The sequence below is a fragment of the Podarcis vaucheri genome (genome assembly GCF_965113315.1).
Source record: "Podarcis vaucheri genome assembly, chromosome: 12".
Taxonomy (NCBI): Eukaryota; Metazoa; Chordata; class Lepidosauria; order Squamata; family Lacertidae; genus Podarcis; species Podarcis vaucheri.
The window spans coordinates 62,219,682-62,243,409 of record NC_138750.1 but is presented as its reverse complement, the minus strand read 5'-3'; the positions used below and the strand labels follow the sequence as shown (position 1 = coordinate 62,243,409).

The 23,728-nt window shown below is 45.7% G+C and overlaps 1 protein-coding gene across 1 annotated transcript in view; it reads left to right on the top strand.

Annotated features, from left to right (window-relative positions):
- Positions 1-23,728, top strand: part of SMARCC1 (SWI/SNF related BAF chromatin remodeling complex subunit C1) — a 97,886-nt gene that overhangs the window by 29,509 nt on the left and 44,649 nt on the right. Inside the window, exons 12-19 of the mRNA XM_082192189.1 lie at positions 674-733; positions 2,714-2,751; positions 3,017-3,138; positions 6,384-6,455; positions 8,835-8,948; positions 10,233-10,386; positions 11,064-11,177; positions 14,108-14,167. Of these exons, the coding sequence (XP_082048315.1) occupies positions 674-733; positions 2,714-2,751; positions 3,017-3,138; positions 6,384-6,455; positions 8,835-8,948; positions 10,233-10,386; positions 11,064-11,177; positions 14,108-14,167 (734 nt within the window). The remainder of the gene's footprint in view (positions 1-673; positions 734-2,713; positions 2,752-3,016; positions 3,139-6,383; positions 6,456-8,834; positions 8,949-10,232; positions 10,387-11,063; positions 11,178-14,107; positions 14,168-23,728) is intronic.

Sequence of the window (23,728 nt, the reverse complement as noted above, 5' to 3'; positions counted from 1 at the left end):
GACCGAGATGGTTCTTTGGCCAGGTCCAGCAACTGGCCCCTTCTTTTGGTTCTTTTTATTGGGCAAAGATTTTCAGTGGTCTCTGTCTTAAAAACCTGGGAAAGTAAGGCTCAACTGTAAGAGTGACTTAATGGTCCAGGCAAGAACCTGATTTTCAAAATAACTACTTATAGCAAGTCTGAATAGAAAGGCTTGATGGTTCTTCCGTCAAGTATTGCAGTAGTAAGACAGCATCCTTCAAAATTGCTGTTTGTAGAGTAGCAAGTCAGTCAGCTGGGCTTCGATCAGGAGGCCTTGGTCATCTGGCCTCAACTTATATGCAGCCAGTCCTAGTCTTTGCTCATGAGTCTTTTTTTATGAGAACCAGAAACATAACTGGATGATCCTAATGAACCGCTCACTGCCTTTCATCCTAACCTTGCCCAGCCTAACCTTGAGTTCTTTATTTATCAAGTCTAATTCACCAACAAATGCAAAGGAAGATTGTTAGCTTGGGATGGGGGCTCATTGTGTGCAAAGCCAGATAATGAGAAAATGTGGTTCATAACCATATGATTGATGGTGGGGAGAGTGAAAAGGTGGCCAGGCTACCTTTGCATAATGTAACAACCCATGCAGTGTTACTGCAGAGAAGGCACAGCCTGACGTTCTCAATCTTGTTTATTTTTTGCAGTAAATCCAAAGAAAGATAGTGAAAACACTCCTGTGAAAGGAGGAACAGTAGCAGACCTTGGTAAGTTCTTTGCTTGTTTTTTTTTAAATGATGGATTTTCCCCTCTTCTCTGAGGCTGGCAACTATATTTGCTTTGTAACTCAGCCCGTTCCAGGGGTGTGTGTAAGAGCAATTTTCTGTAGAGGCTTATTCTTACTCTCTGGAGAGCTCTCATTCTAAAGGAGGATGCAGAGGGGAGAAGCCTCCAAAAGGCTGCCAGACGATTATTATTTTTAAAACTGCCCCAGGCATTTAAAATTATCTCTGTAGGTAGGGGAAGGGTGATTCTTCACTAAAATAGCTGACAGTGCCATGGCAAGTCTTTTTATATCCTGCCCTACTAAAACAATGTTCAGGGAAGCTCACATTTCTTCGAGACAATGCCACTAGCGTTAACTGAACCTTCACAATTTTTCTGACAGTTACAAATCACAGCCTCACAAATGAAACTGGCTATTTGTTAAATTCGTTTGAAACAGTGTGAGTCCCAAAAATGTTTGTAATTTTTGTGGGTTAAAAATAAAATAAGGGTCTTAGATTATTTTCCGTAAATATCTGCAGGTGGAAGCATGCTTTTCCAAGCAGGGTAGTGATAGATTTGTAGATGTAACTAGCGAAAAGCTTTTATGGCTACCCAGCTTGTCTTACCTTTAGATGGGAAGGAACCCCAAGTAAGGGCATCTCATTAAGGGGTCTTAATGGGCAGATGGTCTCATATGGAGTGAGACATGGTGGATCAAGGCCAAGTAGGGCTTTATAGGCCAGGAGTTCAACAGCCTCTGACTTGCTTTTTTACGTCACTGATTATTTATATTATGCTTTCCAACCAAGAGGGGCTCCCAAGGTGGTTCTCAGGAAAAAACAGATACATAGAAATACAAAAATGCAAATGATACCAATTCAATGTATTCCAACAGTGTTTTAAAACAATGCACATCTGTGTTCCTACCAAAAAGGCATTCACAACAAAAATGTTAAGGGAAATCAAGGATACTTAAGCAGCATCCTTACCTTATTAAGGTCAGGGGAATGGAGCAAGGCAGGGGCCCAGTGATGGTCCCAGCAGACACTCCCCTGGGCATCCCTCCTCTCTTCCCCACTGAGCCTTACAATGTGCAGGAGAAGGGCCACTCCCAGCTAAAGCAGGAACAGGCATGATGGTGGTGAGTTGGCCCCCTGAGTCCCATGCCATAGGCCCCTTTCTGGTCTAGGAAAAAGGTGGGATATAAATAAATGCAGGAGAATTATTATTATTATTATTATTATTATTATTATTATTATTATTATTATTATTATTATTACCTTGCCCATATGGCTGGGCTTCCCCAGCCACTCCGGGTGGCTTCCAACAAAATATTAAAAATACAGTAATGCATCAAACATTAAAAGCTTCCCTAAACAGGGCTGCCTTCAGATGTCTTCTAAAAGTCTGGTAGTTGTTGTTCTCTTTGACATCTGGTGGGAGGGCGTTCCACAGGGCGGGCACCACTACCGAGAAGGTCCTCTGCCTGGTTCCCTGTAACTGGGCTTCTCGCAGTGAGGGAACCACCAGAAGGCCCTTGGAGATGGACCTCAGTGTCTGGGCAGAACGATGGGGGTGGAGATGCTCCTTCAGATAATAATAATACAAGGCTGCTGCTTAAGCAAGTACCCATTTACTGGCCCTTATGGAATACACCCGTGCTCCTTTTCTTTCTTCTGCGACAGGCTCAATGTTTGCCAAGTCACATGACTTCTCTAGCAATGGCTTGTGCATATTTTTCTTCTCTTGTTCTTGCTGCAGTTATTGCCCCATTGAGGCGCAATGGTGGTAAATCAGCCTTCCTTGTCCAGGCGCCCCCCAAGGGTTTCGGACTGCAACTCCCAGCAGCCTTAGCCAACGTGGCTGTGGGGTGCTGGGGCTGATGGGAGTTGTAGTCCAAAACATCTGGATGGCACGAAGTGTAAAGGCTCGTTAGTTGTACCGTTGTGTTTATTTCTCTCTGCTCATTTATTTTGCAGATGAGCAGGATGAGGAGACGGTCGCCACGGGAGGAAAGGTAAACTGCTACCTCTTCGTTTAGAGAAGAATGAGTAAAAATGAACTAAAGTGCAGCTGTAACTGATGTCACTGTGATGTCAGGTGGGTAACCCTGCCCGCCTGCCAAATTGGGCCCTCCAGAAGTTTCAAGATTTGGCCTTGTGGCCAGAAAATGTTTCCCACCGCTGCCTCCTGACATCACTATGGCCTTTTGAACTTTTTTTGTGTGGTCTGCACAGCCAATAGCTGACCTCCCAAATAACTCTATATCTTTCCTCCTGCAGGAAGACGAAGATCCCAACAAAGGTGACCAGAGCCGCTCGATAGATACCGGAGAAGACAATGTCACGGAACAGACAAATCACATCATTATCCCCAGCTATGCATCCTGGTTTGACTATAACTGGTAGGTTCTAGGGTGCGCGGAGCCAGGGAATTGTCACAGGTCCAGAGTCTGCTATGTGTGACAGCCACTTGCATGTTAGCCTACCCTCATGTTCCTGTGATGTATTTCACAGCAGTAAAAACTACCTCAATCTGAAAGTTGCAGCCTTTGACATTAACCTTCCTTTCCACTCTACATCACATATTTTCATTTTGTAGTTATCTCAGCTAAACTGGCCTCTATGCACCATTTGTTGCAAACCGTTCTGGATGCTAGATAACTTGGCCCAGGTATAACCCAGGAATCGTATGGTCAGTTAAAACTAACCTTGCCTTCTGCCTCAGCATGGTGGGCCATGACCAGTTTAAGCCTGTAGACTGGCTGTTAGCAGCTTCCTGCCTGGAAGGGCTGTTAAATAAGTGAAACAAACCTCTTTGTAGAGCTCGGCACTACAGATGTTCAAACCAGGTTGGATAGATGTTGTGCTTGGGTTGCAAGATGAGCTGTTTCTGTTCCCTTTGAATGGATTCTGAAGTTCAGGAATAAAGAACGGGGTGCACCCATCCGCTTCTTCCCTCCTCCCTAAATGAAGGCAGCATGTCCTAAATGTGTGCGTTGAGGTCACTTTCTCAGCCAGAACGGTAGATAAATCCATATCGCTGCTGAATATGTAATAGGTGTCAGGCCCGGGAACCTGAGAGTTTTATCCATCGCTGCTGTGCTACTCGTACAATGGAGCTTCCTCCCCCTCACTCCACTCCTCTGCAGCCCCCCTACACACCCTCAAAATCTGCTCCAGAAGATTGTTGACAATAAGAGCTGATGTGGGGTGGGACGGGCTTGGGGAAAGGAAAGGAAGTGAAAGTCCCATTGTGTAAGTTGAACACCACTCAGGTAGCGTTCGATAAAATGCTAAATCTTCTGCATTATGGCTTATCTTAGACTGCACTTAATTTTGTACACATGTAGGCTTTCTGAATGTCAGAGTTAGACCTTCACTGCCCATTGAAGTGATTATTATTATTATCATTATCTTTTTATTTATTTGTACCCCTCAAGGCAGCTTTTACACATAAAAATAAGAACCAAATTATTCCCAATTCCTTTGAAGAAAACTGAGTGGCACACTGAATACCCCCCCCCTAAATTTTTGTCCCACATTTTTTCTCTTCCTTGCTGCTGTGGGACCCGTCTTCCTCATGCAGTTGTAGATATGAATAAAATCATGTCTGATTCTTCTGGCCCTGAAGTGCCTTGCTCTGACGTTTGTGGACGCAGCTTGTCTAATGGCTGTCTGGGGAAAGTGTTTTCGTATCCAAAGCATGCCCAAGCACTTGTAACTAGGCTAGACACTACCCTCTAAGCGGAATGCAAATTGGCCTGGTATAATTGCCGTTCCGAGACTTGCGTCATTTGGTTGCCAAAAAGGAGGAGGTATTTTTACATCCCTGTCCGCCTGTTTCCCTTCATTTCCGTGGTGAATCTTTCAAACGTTAAATCTTGTGTTTCAACCAAGTCAGGCACAACATGCCAGAGATAACATTCCTCCAGAAGCATAGGAGGTGTAGGTATTCTTCGCCATTTGTCCTGTTAATTCAATTAATAATTTCCATATACAGCTTTTAGTGCTAGAGAAGAAGGGTGTTTCTTTAATTCAAAGCAAATTGTGAGTCACTTTTCCCCCTAAAGCCTCCAGTGCACTATATCAATTTAAACATGAGGCAATAACATTTGTAATAAAAACCTGGGTACCATAAATAAAAGGGATGCGGTTGGCGCTGTGGGTTAAACCACAGAGCCTAGGACTTGCCGATCAGAAGCCCAGCGGTTCGAATCCCCGCGACGGGGTGAGCTCCCGTTGCTCGGTCCCTGCTCCTGCCAACCTAGCAGTTCGAAAGCACTCAAAGTGCAAGTAGATAAATAGGTACCACTCCGGCGGGAAGGTAAATGGCATTTCCGTGCGCTGCATTGTTTGCCAGAAGCGGCTTAGTCCTGCTGGCCACATCACCCGGAAGCTGTATGCTGACTCCCTCGGCCAATAAAGCGAGATGAGCGCCGCAACCCCAGAGTCGGCCACGACTGGACCTAATGGTCAGGGGTCCCTTTACCTTTACCATAAATAAAATTAACACAGTGCCAGCATCAGTAAAGGATGCTCAGGTCTATTACCTTCATGTCTTGCTGTTGGGCTTCCGCTGAGAATGTGGTTTGCCACCGTGGGAAACTGTATGCCGGTCTGATCCAGCAGGGCCTGCTTTTCTGTTCCTGTGTGTTAAACGTCAGTGGTCCAAGCACTCTTGGGGGAGAAGGTCCTAACACTCAGCTCTGGCCTAAATCCCGAGAAACGCCTTCTATATATGCAGCTCCGTTATGGGAGAGGGGGCAGTTGAGGACAATTAAAGTAAATGCATTTGAAGACCTTCAAGTCAGGAACTTCTGTTAATGGCAGTCTCTCTTGGAGGCTATTAAAGCAATTTGTGGAAGAAAATTCACATTACCCAATTATTTTCGACCTAATCTTTCAATAAATGAACTAGCCTTTCGATCGTTCTCTCAAATAGAAAATCCATTTCATAATTCAATTGATGGTAAAGGGATTATATCCAGAACACTGCACATTGTGGTGTGTTGCAGATGAAGAGTGCTCTGTATGTTAAAGGAATTGGAAGCAGAGCTGAAACCTCAAGATCCATATATGTTGAGTTGGTGTGTTTTGGGTTGTTGTTTTTAAAAAAGAAACTCTTTGTTTTCTTTATTTCTTAGCATTGACATGGCTGTTTGCTACAGCCCATAATGTGTAAAGCAAGCACTTCTCTTCACTGTGGACATTGTGACTGTCCTACACCTCTAAGACTGTAACATATTGAAGTCGATAGTAATGCTATAATAGAAAATCCGAAAGCTATGGGTTCTTGCAGTTGTGACCAATACTACACTTCGTTCCAAACTTATTTTCCTGCAAATGTAATAATAATAATAATAATAAATTTTATTTATATCCCGCCCTCCCCAGCCAAAGCCGGGCTCAGGGCGGCTAACAACAATGTAGATTCAGAATGTTATTCCCTCCTCCTTTGGTATTAGTGATCTGAAGACTCTTAAGGTTAAATAACTGTTTCTTAAACTATATTTATAGAAAAGGTCTTGTCTTGGATAGATGTCATGCTCTTAGCCGTGGTTGCTTAGTTCATAGTGTGTGATCAGAGTGTTGAGTGAATCTGGGCATGTTCTACAGTGACCACATTCCGCTTTTCCTCCTGACACAGTATTCATGTAATCGAGCGCCGTGCTCTTCCAGAATTCTTCAATGGGAAAAACAAATCTAAGACCCCAGAAATGTAAGTAAAAGCAGAACAATGTAAGCGTGTATTGTGTCCCCCTTTTTGCTTATAACAGGTACAACGGGTTATACCCAGGGCCATTACAGCCAGGTGCAGATGTAACAATTTTTGACCTCTTGCAATGGGGCTTTTGACTTGCTCTTCAGCTTGGCAGTTCCCTGACACCATAAGCGGCTTTTCCTGCATGCATGCCTGTCTGAGACAGCAGAAGGAATCCATCTTGGATCTTTCCATGTGCTGTGGACACTGCCTTTAGAAGCAACTCACTCAGAGGCAAGCAAGTTTTTTGAGGGCTGAGTGCAGTCTGCATCCAGCATAATGTAAGGACATGGAAGTAAATACAAAGTTAGTGTTGGAAAGACGGGTTTGCAGAAACGTGGAGTTTGTGTCCATTTCATAAGGATTTCATGCCATGCTGAAATTCTACGTGTTTTGGGCCGTATCCAGTACTGCAGCTCTGCTGGTCCAACAGACCCCCATGAGACAAAGGGGGGGCATCTGCCCCTGTCCTCCACTTTGGATGATCATTACGGGTTTTGGGGGTTTTTTTATACCTGCAAACTGTCTCCTCTTCTGTCCTGTGTAACAGAGCTATGGACATTCCTTATTGTGCACCAAGCAGCCTTCCTCAATGCTTCTGTGTTCCCAAGGGTTCACTTCCAAATGAGAAGGATGGGAGGGATTGTGTCGATGAACACTTTTACTGTGTAAATAATCTTGTCTTGTCTTTTCCTCTTTCTATTTTTTTTATACTTCGTATCTTTGTTATTTCTTAATTTTTTTCACTTTTCCTCTTTTTTGTTCCTTTGGAAATTTTCTATTCTCTACATAATTTTCTTTTTCTTCATATGTCAAGAGATAGCATATAATGTTTGCATAGATATGCAAATTTTTAATCAATAAATAATGATAATAAAAAAGCGTTCACTTCCAGAGCCTGATTTCCTCCCCCTCTCTCCCCCACAAAACAATAGTTGCATGGCTTTGGGTTCTTGTGCCTGGCCTGGCCCCTCCGGGCGGGGAGGTTGGAGCTCCAAATAAAAGATATTTTGCCAGAGGCTGTAGGTTCTGAGATGCTGTTTAAATCCGGTAATGCCGGAGAAAGAGGCCTCCCTCCCTGGGAGCCAGTGCTGAGAGGTTTTGCTGCCAGGCATCTGGCTTACATCCAAGAGAGCAGTTTTAACCTGCACTTTTTTAGGGATGGAGGCATCAAGGAAAGTACTAAGAGACACAGCTCACCTGGGCTCTACTTTGCATTGCGCGAAATGAAGTGTTTAGAAGATGAATCATTAAGCGGGCCAACAAGATAAAGAGAAAATGTATTTCCCTTACATAATGGACATAGCTCCTGGATAATATTTTCTTGCTTTCTGCCTCCTGAGCTCCGTAGTTTCTATCCTGTATCCCTCTTCTTAATGTTTGCTGTTCTCTCTCTCTCTCCAATTTTCCTTTCCTTTTCTGCTTTTTGTTCTCGCCTCCACCCCCCCCCACCCGGTTTCACCATGAAAGAGTGCGGAAGGAAGCAGGCTGATGTCCCAGTTGGTCTTCCTCAGCTGCTCTTCCATGTGTGAAACCCTCTCAGGCTTACTGCATAAGGGAAGTGGCCTTGGAATAGCTGGCACCCTCCTGCCCCAGAGGCACCCTCCTTGGTGCCCCTCTGTAAGGCTCCACTGAACTGAAACTCAAAACGTCTTCTGATGCCTGGGTTGTAACTAAAGGTATGTGTCCTATTAGTAAACCGAGGACACCCAAGTAGATGAGACACGGCGTAAAAGCTGCACACTGAAGCCCTCATTTCCCTTTTTGTTTTGCTTCAGTCCCTAGTCAAAGCAGGCCTTGGTTTTGAACATAACAGGAATTGGTTTTGTTTTGTTTGAAATAGGTCAGCATGTCTGTTCAATTCAGGAAAGGAGATGGAAGGTGTTTGTTTTGCTTCTCTCGGATAGACCTGTCCTCAGACAGGTTGTTAATGATCAACCACATAGTTAAATTGTCAATATTATCTGAAAAACCGCCTCCTTCCCTGTAGTAGTTTCTTCACCCTCAGAAGTTCAGGGGGCAGGAGGGTTGGCAGCAGCCTGGGAGGGCCTTCTCTGTGGTGGCCCCTAAGTTATGGAACTCCACCACCACAGAGGCATCTGTTCACCCTGGCTTTTGACACTTGAGGTGCATATTTTTAGGGACCACCTTATCTTTGTGACTGTAAGATGCTTTAAATTGTTTTTAGTATTTTGTCGTAACCTGCCCTAGTACCTTAGGGTGAAGGGCAAGTAATTCAGCATCTTAATAGCCTTCTCTGTTAAAGAGACCCTAACATTCTCAAGTGACGCACAGTTGGAAGGTGTATCCATATTATGTCTGTGGATTTCTTTCCAGATATTTGGCTTACCGCAATTTCATGATTGATACGTATCGCTTAAACCCTCAAGAGTACTTGACTAGCACTGCCTGCAGAAGGAACTTGACTGGAGATGTTTGTGCAGTAATGCGGTAAGTCTTGCTCTACTTGGCTGCAGGTGGAACAGGAAATTTAACTCCTCAAAGTGTTGTTGTTTTTTAATCATCCCTTTCAAGCTAAAAATCCCATTGTTCAAAACTTCAGGGTTGGGGAAATATTGAGGGATGAGCACATTAATGCTTGAAAGACGAAGAACATCTACTCTATGCCCAAATACAGCCATGCTTTTTCTTACCTGCTGCTTTTTCTGTCAGCTGACCTGGAGAGTATCCATGCGCAGAGTGTTTCTAAGGCAGTGTGGGAAATGGAAGGAAGAAGCTACTCTTGTTTATATCCTATGCTGCCTTTTTCTTTCTTTTTTACAGGGTGCTCCAGGCACCATCCCCATCTCTGTGGTCTCGGTTAAAAAACCCCTGATAGCCTAATATAGATTCATTAGAGACTGGTTGGAAAGGTGTAGAGATCACATGATGTGATCAAGCCACTCATTCCCAGCCATGATGTCAGTTCTGAGTACTTATTGGTGTGTCAGTCAAGCATTTGGGAAAGAACTTCCTCAATATGTGTTGTGTTTTCTGATATTCTTTCCACAACCTCCAGTCAGCCATCTCAGCAGCCTGTGATTACACATTATTATTATTATTATTATTATTATTATTATTATTATTATTATTGGCCTGCAGAAGGGTTGCATTTTATGAAATGCCAGGTTTACTCTTATCAAATGCTCATTTAATAATTTTGCTTTATTCGGGTTTTTTTTTATTTTAAATGTTTATAATGGCTCACAAAAATCAAAATCAGAATTTAAACAGTGCCAAAAGAGCATATAACCAGACCAACGTAATAAAGCGCAAAGCCACAAAAAACCCAGTGTTGGGTAAGCCAGTCGACAGAGCGAGAGTAAAATTCAGTTCAAACCAATTGCCTGGCACAATAACTGCTTCTTAATTTGCCTAAAGGCAAGTGAAGAGGGTTTTTCTCACCCTTCAGCAGATGGGGAGCCTGGCCTGAGGCAAGATGAGAGAGCTGCATCAAATAATGGGCTTTGTGTGCCATGTAGGGGGCACACACACGCATGCATGCAGCATTCTGGTAAGTTATTCCCAAGCCCAACTGAAATGAGCTGAACAAGAGTAAAAGGAAAAGATGGCTGTGGAGCTATTGTAAGATGCTTCAGGGCCAGTTCCCCAGTTACTGGTCTTGAAGTTAAGTCCTTCTGTTCTGAAATGTTCCCTCTTTCTGACCCACTGCCTTTCCCATTCTGATAACTTTTCCTTCATTCAGTCTTTCGCTCTTGTAACGTTACCTCCTAGGGTACATGCCTTTTTGGAACAGTGGGGGCTTATTAATTACCAAGTGGATCCAGAGAGCCGACCCATGGCCATGGGTCCTCCTCCCACCCCACACTTCAATGTGCTTGCCGACACTCCCTCGGGACTCATGCCTCTTCACCTTCGGACACCTCAGGTAAAGATCCATTGCCATCTTGGAACGCCTTTGCCCCCTACGAATTGTAGCAGGGCCAGCTGCCTCCTTCCTGGTGTTACTCGGGAATTCTAAGCGACCAAAAAAACCAGTGCAGTTTTGGAAGGTTCAGTCCGCCACCTTGTTCAAAATGGTGGCCACTGATATCCAAACATAGAGGAAAACCTGTTGCACTTGGGGGCCATCATGCAAAATTTGGTCACAATATCATTAAGAGGGGCCCAAATGCGTAGCAAGCAAAAAGCTTTCCAAAATAGTTGATACCACCCAGACGCCGAGGGGGAAATGCTAATAACTTTTATATAATTCTGTTTCACCCCTAATTTTTAGCGCCTTAGAGAGTTGTCCCTTTAAAACAAAACAACAACAAAAAACTATTTGCAAACACTAGCAGAGATTCACGGTTGCCATGTGGTCCTAGAGCTTCAAATGGTTCATAGAAGGGATACTATAGCTGTTTTTCTTAATCTGACGGATTGTGAGAAATTCTCCTCTCGAGCATTCTTAAGTAGCAGTGGTAGTAGTAGTAGTATCTACTATAAATAGCACGCTTTCAACATTCCACTTGCACTTTCCCAGTAACATAGGCTGATTAATATGACTGTTCTGATGCTTTCGTATCCTCCCTGCTCTCATCCTTTTTACATTTCTTTACCCAGATCCCAGCTGCTCAGCAGATGTTGAATTTCCCCGAGAAAAACAAGGATAAACCTACTGACCTGCAGAACTTTGGGCTTCGTACAGACATATACTCAAAGAAAACATTGGCAAAGGCAAGGCACTAGATATTCTCTTTTCTTTCTAGACCCCTGTCTGCCCCCTTTGTGTTGTATAATAATAATAATAATAATAATAATAATAATAATAATAATAATAATATAATTGGTTATTTATACCCTGCCCATCTGGCTGGGTTTCCCCAGCCACTCTGGGCGGCTTCCAACCGAATATTAAAAACAATACAGCGTCAGACATTAAGAACTTGCAGAGATTACGTTTTCTGTTTCTTGGGCACCCCATCAGCAACTAAGTAGTCAAAGCTATGTAAGGCAGCATGCCTCTGAATGCTGGTTCCTGGAGGTCATTCATGGGCTCTTGCACTCATCTGCTACTTGTGGGGTTCCTGGAGGCACCTGAATGTTGGGAGATTCAAGTCAGACGTACTTCTTCACAGAGCACATGTTCCAACTATGGGATTTGCTACCAAAAGATGTAGTAATGACCACCAACTTGGACCAGTATCGGAGGCAGTATGCATCTGTATTCCAGCAGCTGCAGAACAATGCTGTTTCACTTGAGTCCTCCTTGAAGGATCCTCATTAGGACATCTGGCCAGCCACTGAGAAGGAGGTTCCTGGCTAGATGGGCCTTTGCCTGGTCCAGCAGGGACGTTCTTACAATGCAGGAATTTCCTTAGAATCATAGAGTTGGAAGAGACCACAAGGGCCATCGAGTCCAACCCCCTGCCAAGCAGGAAACACCATCAGAGCACTCCTGACATATGGTTGTCAAGCCTCTGCTTAAAGACCTCCAAAGGAGGAGACTCCACCACACTCCTTGGCAGCAAATTCCACTGTCAAACAGCTCTTACTGTCAGGAAGTTCTTCCTAATGTTTAGGTGGAATCTTCTTTCTTGTAGTTTGGATCCATTGCTCCGTGTCCGCTTCTCTGGAGCAGCAGAAAACAACCTTTCTCCCTCCGTGTCCGCTTCTCTGGAGCAGCAGAAAACAACCTTTCTCCCTCCTCTATGTGACATCCTTTTATATATTCGAACATGGCTATCATATCACCCCTTAAGCTCCTCTTCTCCAGGCTAAACATGCCCAGCTCCCTTAGCCGTTCCTCATAAGGCATCGTTTCCAGGCCTTTGACCATTTTGGTTGCCCTCCTCTGGACACATTGTCAGTGTCCTTCTTGAACTGTGGTGCCCAGAACTGGACACAGTTGCCCTCTGCTCAACAGAAATACATGGCTGTCATTAAATATTCAGACTTGTGTCCCTTTGATGTTTGTGTGCCATGCACAGAACTTCTACATAGTCAGATCTTTATAAACGCTGTATGTTTGTTTCGGAACAGCTGTTTCTCTCTCTCACACACCCCTATTGATCCTTCTTTTTTTGGGGGGGGGCTTTTTTAGCAATCAGAATTGATGCTAATTTTAAGGCTGGCGTGATATTTTCCTACAATGCTAAATATTTATGAGCACCTGTAGAGAATTCTGGGAGATTTAATGGACATTCTTAAGCATTGCTTTTGATTGCCATATTTGGAGATATTTGGGAAGAGGAAAACAAGCAGATGTTGGGACAAGGCATGTTAGCCTTCCCCTGTACTGGGGCGCATTTATTTAGCTGAGCTTGTCTCAGTCACGAACACAGTCTTTGCTGGTGTGTTGCATTTATTCAGTTTGTGCATTCCTGTTATCTCTTAGTTGCAGAGAATTGGGCTGATAGTAGGCTAATCTGCTCTTGGTATTTGAATTAGCAGCCATATCCTGGTATCAGTGCAGGGTGTTGTATGGGAATCATTTTGCCTTCTTTCCTGCTCTGCAATCCTCCCCCCCCCCCCACGGGACTATTCTCCTTTGTAGGATGTTGCCAAAAGGAGAGCTCTTCCACTTTACCTCACTTGTTCGAACATTGTCTTAAAGGGAAAGTGCCTGCATGCAGCGCTTCTTCTGTTACACAGATCCGTAACCTTAAAAATAGTTAACTCTCTATTCTGATCAGATTTCCTACTGAGCAAGTCTTGATTGCTTCGGGGATTCTTGCCTCAGCTGCTGAGTCAGGCTGCCCCAAGGAGCAGCAGTCATCTTTCTCCGGAACAGCTATTTGACTTTTAGAAGACATCTGAAGGCAGCCCTATATAGGGAAGTTTTTAAAGTCTGATGTTTTATTGTGTGTGTGTGTGTGTGTGTGTGTGTGTGTGGTTGGTGGTGGTGGTGGTGTTGTTTAGTCGTGTCCGACTCTTAGTGACCCCATGGACCAGAGCATGCCAGGCACTCCTGTCTTCCACTGCCTCCCGCAGTTTGGTCAAACTCAGGCTGGTAGCTTCGAGAACAGTCCCACCATCTCGTCCTCTGTTGTCCCCTTCTCCTTGTGCCCTCCATCTTTCCCAACATCAGGGTCTTTTCCAGGGAGTCTTCTCTTCTCCTGAGGTGGCCAAAGTCTTGGAGCCTCCGTTTCAGGATCTGTCCTTCCAGTGAGCACTCAGGGCTGATTTCCTTCAGAATGGAGAGGTTTGATCTTCTTGCAGTCCATGGGACTCTCAAGAGTCTCCTCCAGAACCAGAATTCAAAGGCAACAATTATTTGGCGATCTGCCTTCTTTATGGTCCAGCTCTCACTTCCATACATCACTACTGGGAAAACCATAGCTTTAACTATACTTTAACTTTGTGTGTAGATTGATTGATTGATTGATTGATTGATTGATTGCTGGAAGCCCCCCAGAGTGCCTGATGGGTGCCATACAAATAATGAAATGATGATGTTGCAGATGATGCAACTTTGCAGGAGTTTATCAGGTTCTCCTTTGACATGGCATGTGCCACTAGGGCTTGTCTGTGTTTAGGGAGGCCCCTTCCAACAAGTAACACATCTGTGATGGAACAAATTGCCAATCCCACCTCTTGACAATGATAGCCATACTCACCTGTGCACTGGGTACATGAGTGAACTGTTTCCCTCCTCCTTCATGCAGAGCAAAAGTGCTAGCGCTGGGCGAGAATGGACAGAACAAGAGACCCTGCTGCTACTTGAGGTAAGAAATTTTGAGTGGGGGAAGATTGGGGAATTGTGATGGTGGAGATGCAGAGAAAAGGAGGCTGCTGAGTCACATTTGAAGTGGTACCTAGTTTCTGACTTACATTGAGTTAATATGTTTCTGGGTGACTTCTTGTATAGAACAAGATTGTTGAGTAGAAAGCAGAGCCTTTTCTGCAGTGACTCCCCGTTTGTGAAATGCTTTCCCCCAGGGAGGTTCGCCTGGCACCTTCATTATATATTTTTAGGCACCAGGCAAAAATGTTCCTCTTCAACCAAGCGTTTGGCTGATTAATATCCTACAGACTTTTACGTGTGCCTGTGGGAAGTTATTGTTTTGTGGTTTTGGTTTAATTATTGTGTTTTATCTTGTATTTTATTCCAAACTGCCCTGAGATCTGTTGATAAAGGGTGGTACATAAATTTAATAAATTATAATAGTATAATAATAAGCAGTAAGTAAAACATGAGTCCTTGGTTGTCAGCTGTATGGCTATAGAATTGTTGATGGTGTTTTGTTGCAAAGCTGTGGATGAACCTGAAAGGAGTCAATGCAAGAATCATACAAAAATAGAATTGTAGATTTGGAAAGAACCCAGGGTCATTAGTCTAACCCCTCTGCATGGCAGCTTTACCATTTGAAAGCTCTTCTGATACTTAGTTGGAATCTCCCTTTTTGTAACTTTAATTCCTTGGTTTGAGTCCTACCCTTGGGAGCAGCAGAAAACAAGTTTGCTCCATCATCCATGTGATAGTCCTTTAGATATTTGAAGGTAGCTATCGTATCTCCTCTCAGCCTCCCCTTCTCCAGGCTTAAACATACCCACCTCCCTAAACCGTTCCTCATAAGGCTTGGTTTCCAGATGCGATGAGGCCTTTGTAATCTTGCTGTACAGAGCCTTAGGTTGTGTCTCAAAGCTGCTTACATGCATATTGGAATTTGTTTAATATTATCTATCGGCAGTTCTTCATTGCAAAGGCTGCTGAGTGATGTACAGTTTATATGAAGAAACTGTAATGAAATCTCTATATAAAACGTTAAAAGTGCAAAAGGGTAGCACTCATAAAATCCAGCAGAGCTATAAAAATGAAAATAAAACATGCTCTAAAATATGCTGCAGTGGCTAGACATCAGAAAAAGACCCTCTTCCTTGTGCTGAAGAGGCTTCCAAAATGGCATCAGGTGAGCTGCTCGGGGGCAGGTGTTACTAATGCAAGGCACCACGATGGAAAAAAATCTTCTTCCTAGGCACCCACCACCTCGCTTTAGGTGACGGGAGGCCCTGGAGGAGAGCCTCTGACGAGCAAATGGTTCAGGCAGCCTCCAGTAGGAAAAGGCCGTCCTCCATTGGCCCTCAGGCACAACAGGCAGTCATTGTTCCCCTCTACATGAGTGAGCCTGCTTGGGCTTTTGTGTTCACTCCCTCCCCCCCCCCCCGCCACCCCAAATCTTCCACATCTCAGGGGAGATTAGAGGATTCTGCTTCAGATTTTAAACTAGCCACAGTTCCCTAGGTTTCGATCCTTATTTGTTCTCACCTTAATTTAAACAAAGCATGGGTTTCCCAAGTTTGGATGTCAAGATAAATGTACTATAAACATAATTTTTATAAAAGAGGATTAGAAAAATTTACGCAGGAGAGTTCTGCTGATGGCTCCTAGCTGTAATGCACAAGCTCAAAGCTCACCGCGGTTCATTCACATAGCAGGAAACCATGGTTTTCTGTCAATGGTGAACTGAACCATAGTATTCTGTTCCTACCCAGGCCGTCCACTCCATCATTGGGCGTTGGAACAACACCAGCAACAAAACCTTGCACACTGCCTGCTCTAGTCTGAAAATAAGAATTTTGTTGAGTGTCTTGATACTTTGCTTGAGAGGTCTCCATGGTATTTCCAGTCGATATTTTCTCCATATCACCCGCTTTCCCCTGTTGATGTTAATTGTAGCCTTGCTGTGCTTCTGTCTCGCTTTTTGAAAAACAGAGCTTAATAGCATTTTGAGTTTTGGGGAGCAAAGCAGAAAAAGAAAAAGGCATGTATCTGACTTGTATTCCCCGAGCACTCGTGGAGAAGCATCAGACTGAGCTACTGCTAGGTCAACCGGCATTAAGTAAAAAGGCACAGGATGAGGCACGGATAAAAAGTGAGGCAGGAAATACTTGGCAGTGAGCCGTGGTGAGCTGAGTGTTGCTCAGACCGAAGAGGCAGGGCTGAGCCGGAAGCTCTTGCAAAGGGTTGCTCTAGTCATGTGATGTTCTAGTCTGTTAGGTGTGTTCCTTGGCTGTTGTGGGGTGGGGGCTCGCCTTGCATGTTTGCAGCACCCTCCCCCAGCAAGAGCTCACACATGCATCCTGCCTGGTGTCACTGTCACCTTCTTATGGGGTGCACGTTCTTCTAGGCCATGTGTGCAGTATTACGACCCTTGCAGATTTTTCATTGTACAGCACTGAGTTTGTAGTAAACACCAGCTGTGCTGTTTCTCCGAGCAGGCCTAATTTCCCCCTGTGTTGCTCCAACACGGAGGCTTTCAAGATTTGTGCTCGCATATGTCGTGGCTTAATATAAATGTGGAAGTGCTGGCTGACTTTGGTGTCTGAGCAAGCCAGAAGCCCTCTTGCCAGACGAGAGGGAAACGGTAGCCGCTGGTTTCTGACAGCGCAGGCTTCCTGCTTGGCGGCAAAGCATGCCTTGTGCTTCCTTGAGTAAATCAAGTTGTCTAATCGGCAAGAGCAAGCAGGTCTGGTCTTTCTCTGCCTAGCCCACGTTGGGATTGCAATAGTTCTGGCAGGCCAAGCAAATCTCCTTCAGTTTCAGGAAAGCAGCCAGGATAGACTTTCTCCTCTTGCTTAGGAAACCACCCCAGCCTTTCCTGATGAGGAGTTTAGTGGCATAACTTGAATCTGAGTGGAGTAGGAAGCGAACACACAACCACCTGAGCAAATGAACAGTCATCATCTGGCCCATTGCCATCTCCACATGCCACCTGTTCCCTCATGGTAAGGTAGCTAGGTAAAGCTTCCCCCTTAATAGCAGTGTGGATGTTAGAGTACAGTGGTACCTCTGGATGTGAATGGGATCCGTTCCGGAGCCCCGTTCACATCCTGAGCAGAACGCAACCCGCGTCTGTGCGTGCGCGGGTTGCGATTCTCTGCGCATGTGCGTGACGTCATTTTGAGCTTATACGTGAGCAGCGAAACTGGAAGTAACCCATTCCGTTACTTCCGGGTCACCGTGGGACGCAACCTGAAAAGATTTAACACGAAGCTACTTTAACCCGAGGTATGACTGTACTAGCAAAAGGGGGAGGCAGGTTCAGTCTTATAAATGGTGCGCTCATTGTCTCTCCCTGATTTCTTTTATACGTAGCGGGAACACTATCATTGGATGGGGCAGCACAACAGAATTGTGCTTCCATACAGAGGTCCATTTTATATGAAAACATCTATGTTACTTCAGGATGATGAGTTTGACACTGCATTGCTTTTCAACACTGGGATGCAGTGTATAAAATAATGTCATTTAATGCACCTTACGGTGTCTGATTGTGTAAAGCAGTTGTGTTGATAAGGTTATTTGCAGCGGCAGCATATCTTACACTTTCACTGCCGTTAATAGTGCGAATAGCCCAGAACAGCGATTTCCAGAAAGATACAGTAATGTGGTTTATTTGCAGCCCAGAGGTGTCAGTTGATCTTATACTTCCATATTTGAAAGGAGGTGACAATGATATCAGTGGCGCTTGGGTAAAACTGAACTGTTGCTATGCAAGACTGCAAGAAAGCTTCTGAGCAGCTAATTCATAGGAGGACCATCTTGTTAATTCATTTTTGACAGGGAGAGAGCCCAGCGTCTGTACTATAATTTAGCTCTCTAGACACAACTGCTTTTTTCCCTTTCTCACACACTTTTTAACATCCAGATAAAGCAGCGATGCGGATATCAGTTTGTATTTCAACCTCCAATAGATGAAGCACGTCCTTTATAAATTCTTAGAGTGCCTTTGAGGAAGTGCATATGTCACAAGCTTCAAAAAAATAAATATCCAAGTTGTCCCTTGCCTGTCGGCCCTGTATCTCTTTGGTGCGGAGTCGGTTTTTCTCCTCCCTGCAGGTTAATCACTGTCAGATAAATGAAGTTGTGTTACATATATGTTAAATTCCACAGAACACAAAAGGAAACGTTATTGGCTTTCTTCTAAGCAGTAAGACAGATGAAACAAGCAGAAATCAAGGTTGCCATGGGGGGAAAACATTTATGTGCCCGGTTAGCATTAGTGCAGCACAGAGTGGAATCCAGGTGGAGCAGATTCTTGGAAGCCCCCTACTCAGTTTGTGACCCTCTCCAGCATCCTTTGCCTTTCAGGCTCTCCTGGTTACTGACTAAACCCAAGAACATGTTGTAGCTGTAGTTGTTAAAAACATAGAAAATAGAAAATGTGATTTGGCACAGAAGCCAGTTCTTTCCCAGCTGCTTCTCCTAGTCCCTGACTCTTTGCATTTACAGTGTCAGTTGTTTTTTAGCTCCATTCACACATTTCTTCCTTCTTAGAGCTGCTTCGCACATTGTGTAGTGTAGGTGTAAAACATAATGGCAACAAACATGTTCTCTAACGTTTGTATCCTGCGGGTGTATTAGTGAAGAAATTGGGATTGGCTGCAGCGGCTGACTAAGTGTACATTTTGCTACCACATGTTATAAAAGCATTCGCTGCCCCGGCCTTTCCAGAAGAGAACACCAAATTCCCAATGCAGCAAATAAATCTCACAGGAACCCATGCCAGTAACATACAGCACACAGATATATGCCTTATTTGTTCCTGTTGCAAAACCCAGGTGTCTTTATTATGGACTTCTAGTCCCTGGAACTTGAATTGCGTCTTGTAATAGCAGTACAAGTCTGGCTGTTTCCGTGTGGAATGAGCAAGGTGACATTGGATTTTGTAGAACAGTTGACACGATGGCTGATGTAGGAAAGCTCAGCTAATCAAATTGTCAGCAGCTGCTTTCATATAAATTTTTGGGTTGTTATTCTCCATATGGGAGAGAAGACTTGGAGGTCATGTTTCTCTCCAGAGAAAGAGAACCCGTTGAAGTCCTTTTTTATTTTTATTTGTACCCTCCAGTACATTTGACAGGTATGCTGCCTTTCCTTTTTAAAAAATGTGTAATCATTTTGTGCAATATTTTCATAAAAATCAAAGTGTTTGCACTACACTATTCTCCTTGGTACCCTCCCTCACCTTAAGAACAATCAGTTCACTTTTCTTTTCCCTTTTCAACATGCTCTAGAAACAGATCTGTTGCATTTCAGATGGGAAGTAGAAACAGGATATCTCCGTCTTCCAATTCTGCCCTCCTCCAGATACTTATATTAAATTCCACAACTTACTCTAGATGCCATAGTTCCAAAATTTGGAGAAAACTGTCAGGGGATGATTAGCTGCTTGTGCTTAAAATTGTGCCCCCTCAGAGTTTGTGCGGCTCCACAAACCTCTGTGCGTGACAGAGCTCCTCAGACATGTCTGCTCTAGTCACTAGTAGAGTCTGACAGTGGCTGCCTGCGGAAACGTTTCCAGCAAAGAAGCTCCTTAACGGAAACGCGTCTCCTGGACTCACGACGTGGCAGCTTCCGGCGAAGAATGGGTCTCCCTACAGTTGCTTCTGACACCTCCCCGCTATTTTCGCTGGACGTGTCTCTCACCCCTTTCTCTCCCCTGCTGTTTCCTGCCTGGGCTGCTGCGTCTCTCTCAGCATTACTGAGATCCTCCTCCAGAGACCCCTCGCTCCCCCTGCTGGTCCCTGCTTTGGCTGCTGACTCTCTCCCAGTCTCTGGGAGCCCTACCAACTCCCTTTCCTCTGATGTCAGTTCCCTGACATCCACCTCCCCTCCAGGGCCCCCTTCCCCCCCGCCCCTACTCTCTCCTCTGGGCGGTGAGGAGCTGAAACCCCGAAAAGAATCCTCTTCATCTTCAGACGTCTCGAACATTTCCCTCCATCGGTTTTCGTTCCGGCTCGCTGAATCCTCCTCCGCCTCGGAATCAGAGAACCCCTCCAACTCTTCTTCTTCGTCGGTGGTGGCGAAGTATTCCCTCCGGAACCTCGCCACTGGCTGAGGTTTACGAGGGAATCTCTGATGAAAAGTTTCTATCAAAACCTCGTCATCTACATCCTCTGCCATGACCCAGGTGTTTTCCGACTCCGGCTCCCCTTCCCACATTACCAAATACTCTACTTGATCTCCCTTCCACCTGGAATCGAGAATCTCCGCTACATGGTAGCTGTGTTCCTTTTCCTCCATAGCTGGTCCCCTATTGACCCTCCCTTCTCTGTCCCCTTTATACGGTGACAGCAACGACCTGTGGAACACTGGGTGCAGCTTCATGTGGTTCGGTAACCGGAGTCTGAAAGCCACTGGGTTGACCTGCTGCGTGACTTCAAATGGGCCCAGCCTTTTGGGTCTTAACTTCTTACAACCCCCTTTGAATGGTAACCCTTGGGTGGACAGCCACACCTGGTCCCCCCCCCTAATGCTTTCCCCTTCCCTTCTGGTTTTGTCTGCCTGCCTCTTATATTCCTCCTTCGCCCTGTTTAAATTAAGTTGGAGCTGGCGATGGATCGCTTCCATTTCTTCAACGAACTGTTCTGCAGCTGGAACGCTCCAGTTCTCCCCTTCCCCCCCTGGGAAGGCTCGGGGATGACACCCGTGATTAGCCAAAAAGGGGCTCATCCCCGTGGACACGTTCTCTGCATTGTTGTAGGCAAATTCTGCCAACGCCAGCTTCTCCACCCAATCATTCTCTCTGTCATTCACATAACACCTCAAATATTGCTGGAGGACACCATTAGCTCTTTCCGCCTGCCCGTTGGTTTCTGGATGACGGGCAGTTGAGAAATTCACCTCTACATGCAATAAGCTCATGAGCTTCCTCCAGAACCTGGAAGTAAATTGTTTCCCTCGGTCAGAAACCACCCTCAAGGGGGCGCCATGCAGCCTAAACACATTTTCCACAAACAATTTAGCGGTTTCTTCCGCTGTGACCGCATGTGAGCAGGCTATAAAGTGGGCCATCTTGGTTAACAGGTCTACCACAACCATGATGGCTGTTTTCCCTCTGGACCTTGGCAGATCAGTCATGAAATCTATTGCCACTGCCTCCCATGGCCTTTCCGGCGTGGGTAGTGGTTCTAATAAACCTGCCGGTGCCCGCCTCTCCCCCTTGGCTCGTTGGCATTGGTCACACCCTCTCACATACTCCCGCACATCTTCCCTGACCTTGGGCCACCAGAATTCCCTGGTAACCAGCCACATGGTTTTGTGTTGCCCAAAATGCCCTGCTGTGGGGCTATCGTGCAGTTGCTTGAGTACCTTTTCCCTCAATTCCCCTTCAGGTATATATAACGCTCCCTTGTAGTACAACGCCCCGTTTCTCTCCTCAAAACCCCCGGGTTTGTCTCCCTCCCTCCTGAGACCCCTGAGTTTGTCCTGGGCGTATTCATCCTGCACCGTTCCCTCTACCAGTTCCCTTTGCCCCACCAATGCCGCCCCACACACCCAGCGGTCCTCGGGAATGACATGGGTCTCTTCAGGTGCACCCTCCCCCTCCAAATATTCAGGTTTGCGTGAGAGAGCGTCCGCCCTAACGTTCTCTGGGCCTGGCACGTAACAAATCTCAAAGTTAAATTTGGAGAACTCCTGGGCCCATCTCAACTGCCGTTGGTTGAGCACTCGCGCAGTTCTCCAATACTCTAGATTCTTATGGTCCGTGCACACTTGCACCTTATGTTGTGCACCAATTAGCAGGTGCCTCCATCTCCGGAAAGCCTCATGAATCGCAAGAAGTTCCCGGTCGTACACCGTGTAGTTCCTCTCGGATTTGTTCAGCTTTCGCGAAAAGAAGGCACACGGTCGCCACTCTGACTCCTCCTTCCCCGGCTGCAGAAGAAGCACCGCCCCTATGGCTCTGTCAGAAGCGTCTGTTTCGACCCTCAGCTTTTTTTGTAAATCCACATGCAGAAGTTGTTCATCAGAGGCGAAGGCCCTTTTCAGTTCCTCAAACGCTCGCTCCGCCTCCCCCGTCCAAACAAACTTCTTTTTACTGCTGAGACAGTCCGTGATGGGCGCCGTCAGGTGGGTGAAGTTTCGGATGAACTTACGATAAAAGTTTCCAAACCCTAGGAACCTCTGCACATCCTTCTTGGTTTTGGGTGTTTTCCATTCCAGCACTGCTTGAACCTTGCCGGGGTCCATGGCCAACCCCTTGTCTGACAAGCGGTACCCCAGGAATTCCACCTCCTTGGTATGAAACTGACACTTCTCCAGTTTCACCCACAGCCTGTTGGCTTGCAGCCTGCTCAACACTTCTCTGACGTCTCTCACATGTTGCTCCTCATTCTCCGAATACACCAACACGTCATCTAAGAAGGCCACGCAATTCTTGTAGAGCAAAGGCCCCAGTACGTGGTTCATGAAGGCTTGAAAACACGCGGAGCCTGTTTGTAATCCAAAAGGCATAACGAGGTATTCAAATGCCCCCAAAGGGGTGAACATGGTGGTCTTCCATTCATCCCCTTTCCTTATACGTATCAGGTTGTACGCCCCCCTTAGGTCCAGCTTTGTAAAAATCTTTCCTTTCCGCACCCTGGTCAAAATATCATCAATCCTGGGCATAGGAAAAGCCGCCGGCTCTGTCACTGCATTTAACTGCCGGAAATCACATACAAGTCTCGGCTTGTCCGTGTGCTTTTTATCCACAAAAAACACTGGGCTACCCCCCGCTGCCTTGGACTCTCTGATGAAGCCTCTCTTCAGGTTCTTGTCAATGAACTCTCGCAACTGCTGCATTTCCCTGTCTGACATGGCATACAACTTGCCTACAGGAAGCTGTGCTCCAGGGAGTAAATTGATCTGGCAATCAAAGGGCCTATGCGGGGGTAGTTGGTCAGCTTCCTTCTCGCTGAACACGTCGCTGAGATCAGCATACTGTGGTGGCACCTTCCCCTTCTCCATTACTTCAGTCCCTGCCAGGGTGGCTTGGGCCCCTGCTGACCCCTTTTCCCCCCTGCAGTGTTCTAAGCAATGTGCTGAACCGAAGGAAACCACTCTTTGATGCCAGCCCACCAGCGGATCATGTAGGGCTAGCCAGCTCATTCCCAAAATAATGGGAGCGCCTCCCAAGGTGGCCACATTAAACGCTATCAGTTCTGTATGCCTTGCCACCCTCATTATCATTGGGACGGTCTGCAAGCTGACTCCTCCTCCCAACAGTTCCCTGCCATCGATCGTGGTCACCTGCAGGGGGTTGCTTAAAGGGATAGTCTGTATCTGGTGTTCAGCAGCAAACTCCTTGCTCATAAAATTGCAGGAGCTGCCTGAGTCCAACAGCGCCTTTATTTTTAGGGGGTGTCCATTTTGCAGCTCTAGCGACACTTCAATCACTAGAGCAGGTCGAGGAGCTTCTGGCACGGGCACTTTCACTGCTCTTTGGCCTGGCTGCAGTGCCCTGACGGTGGCAACCAGGCGTTGGCTTTTACATGCTCCGTTTCTCCCTGCTCTCCCC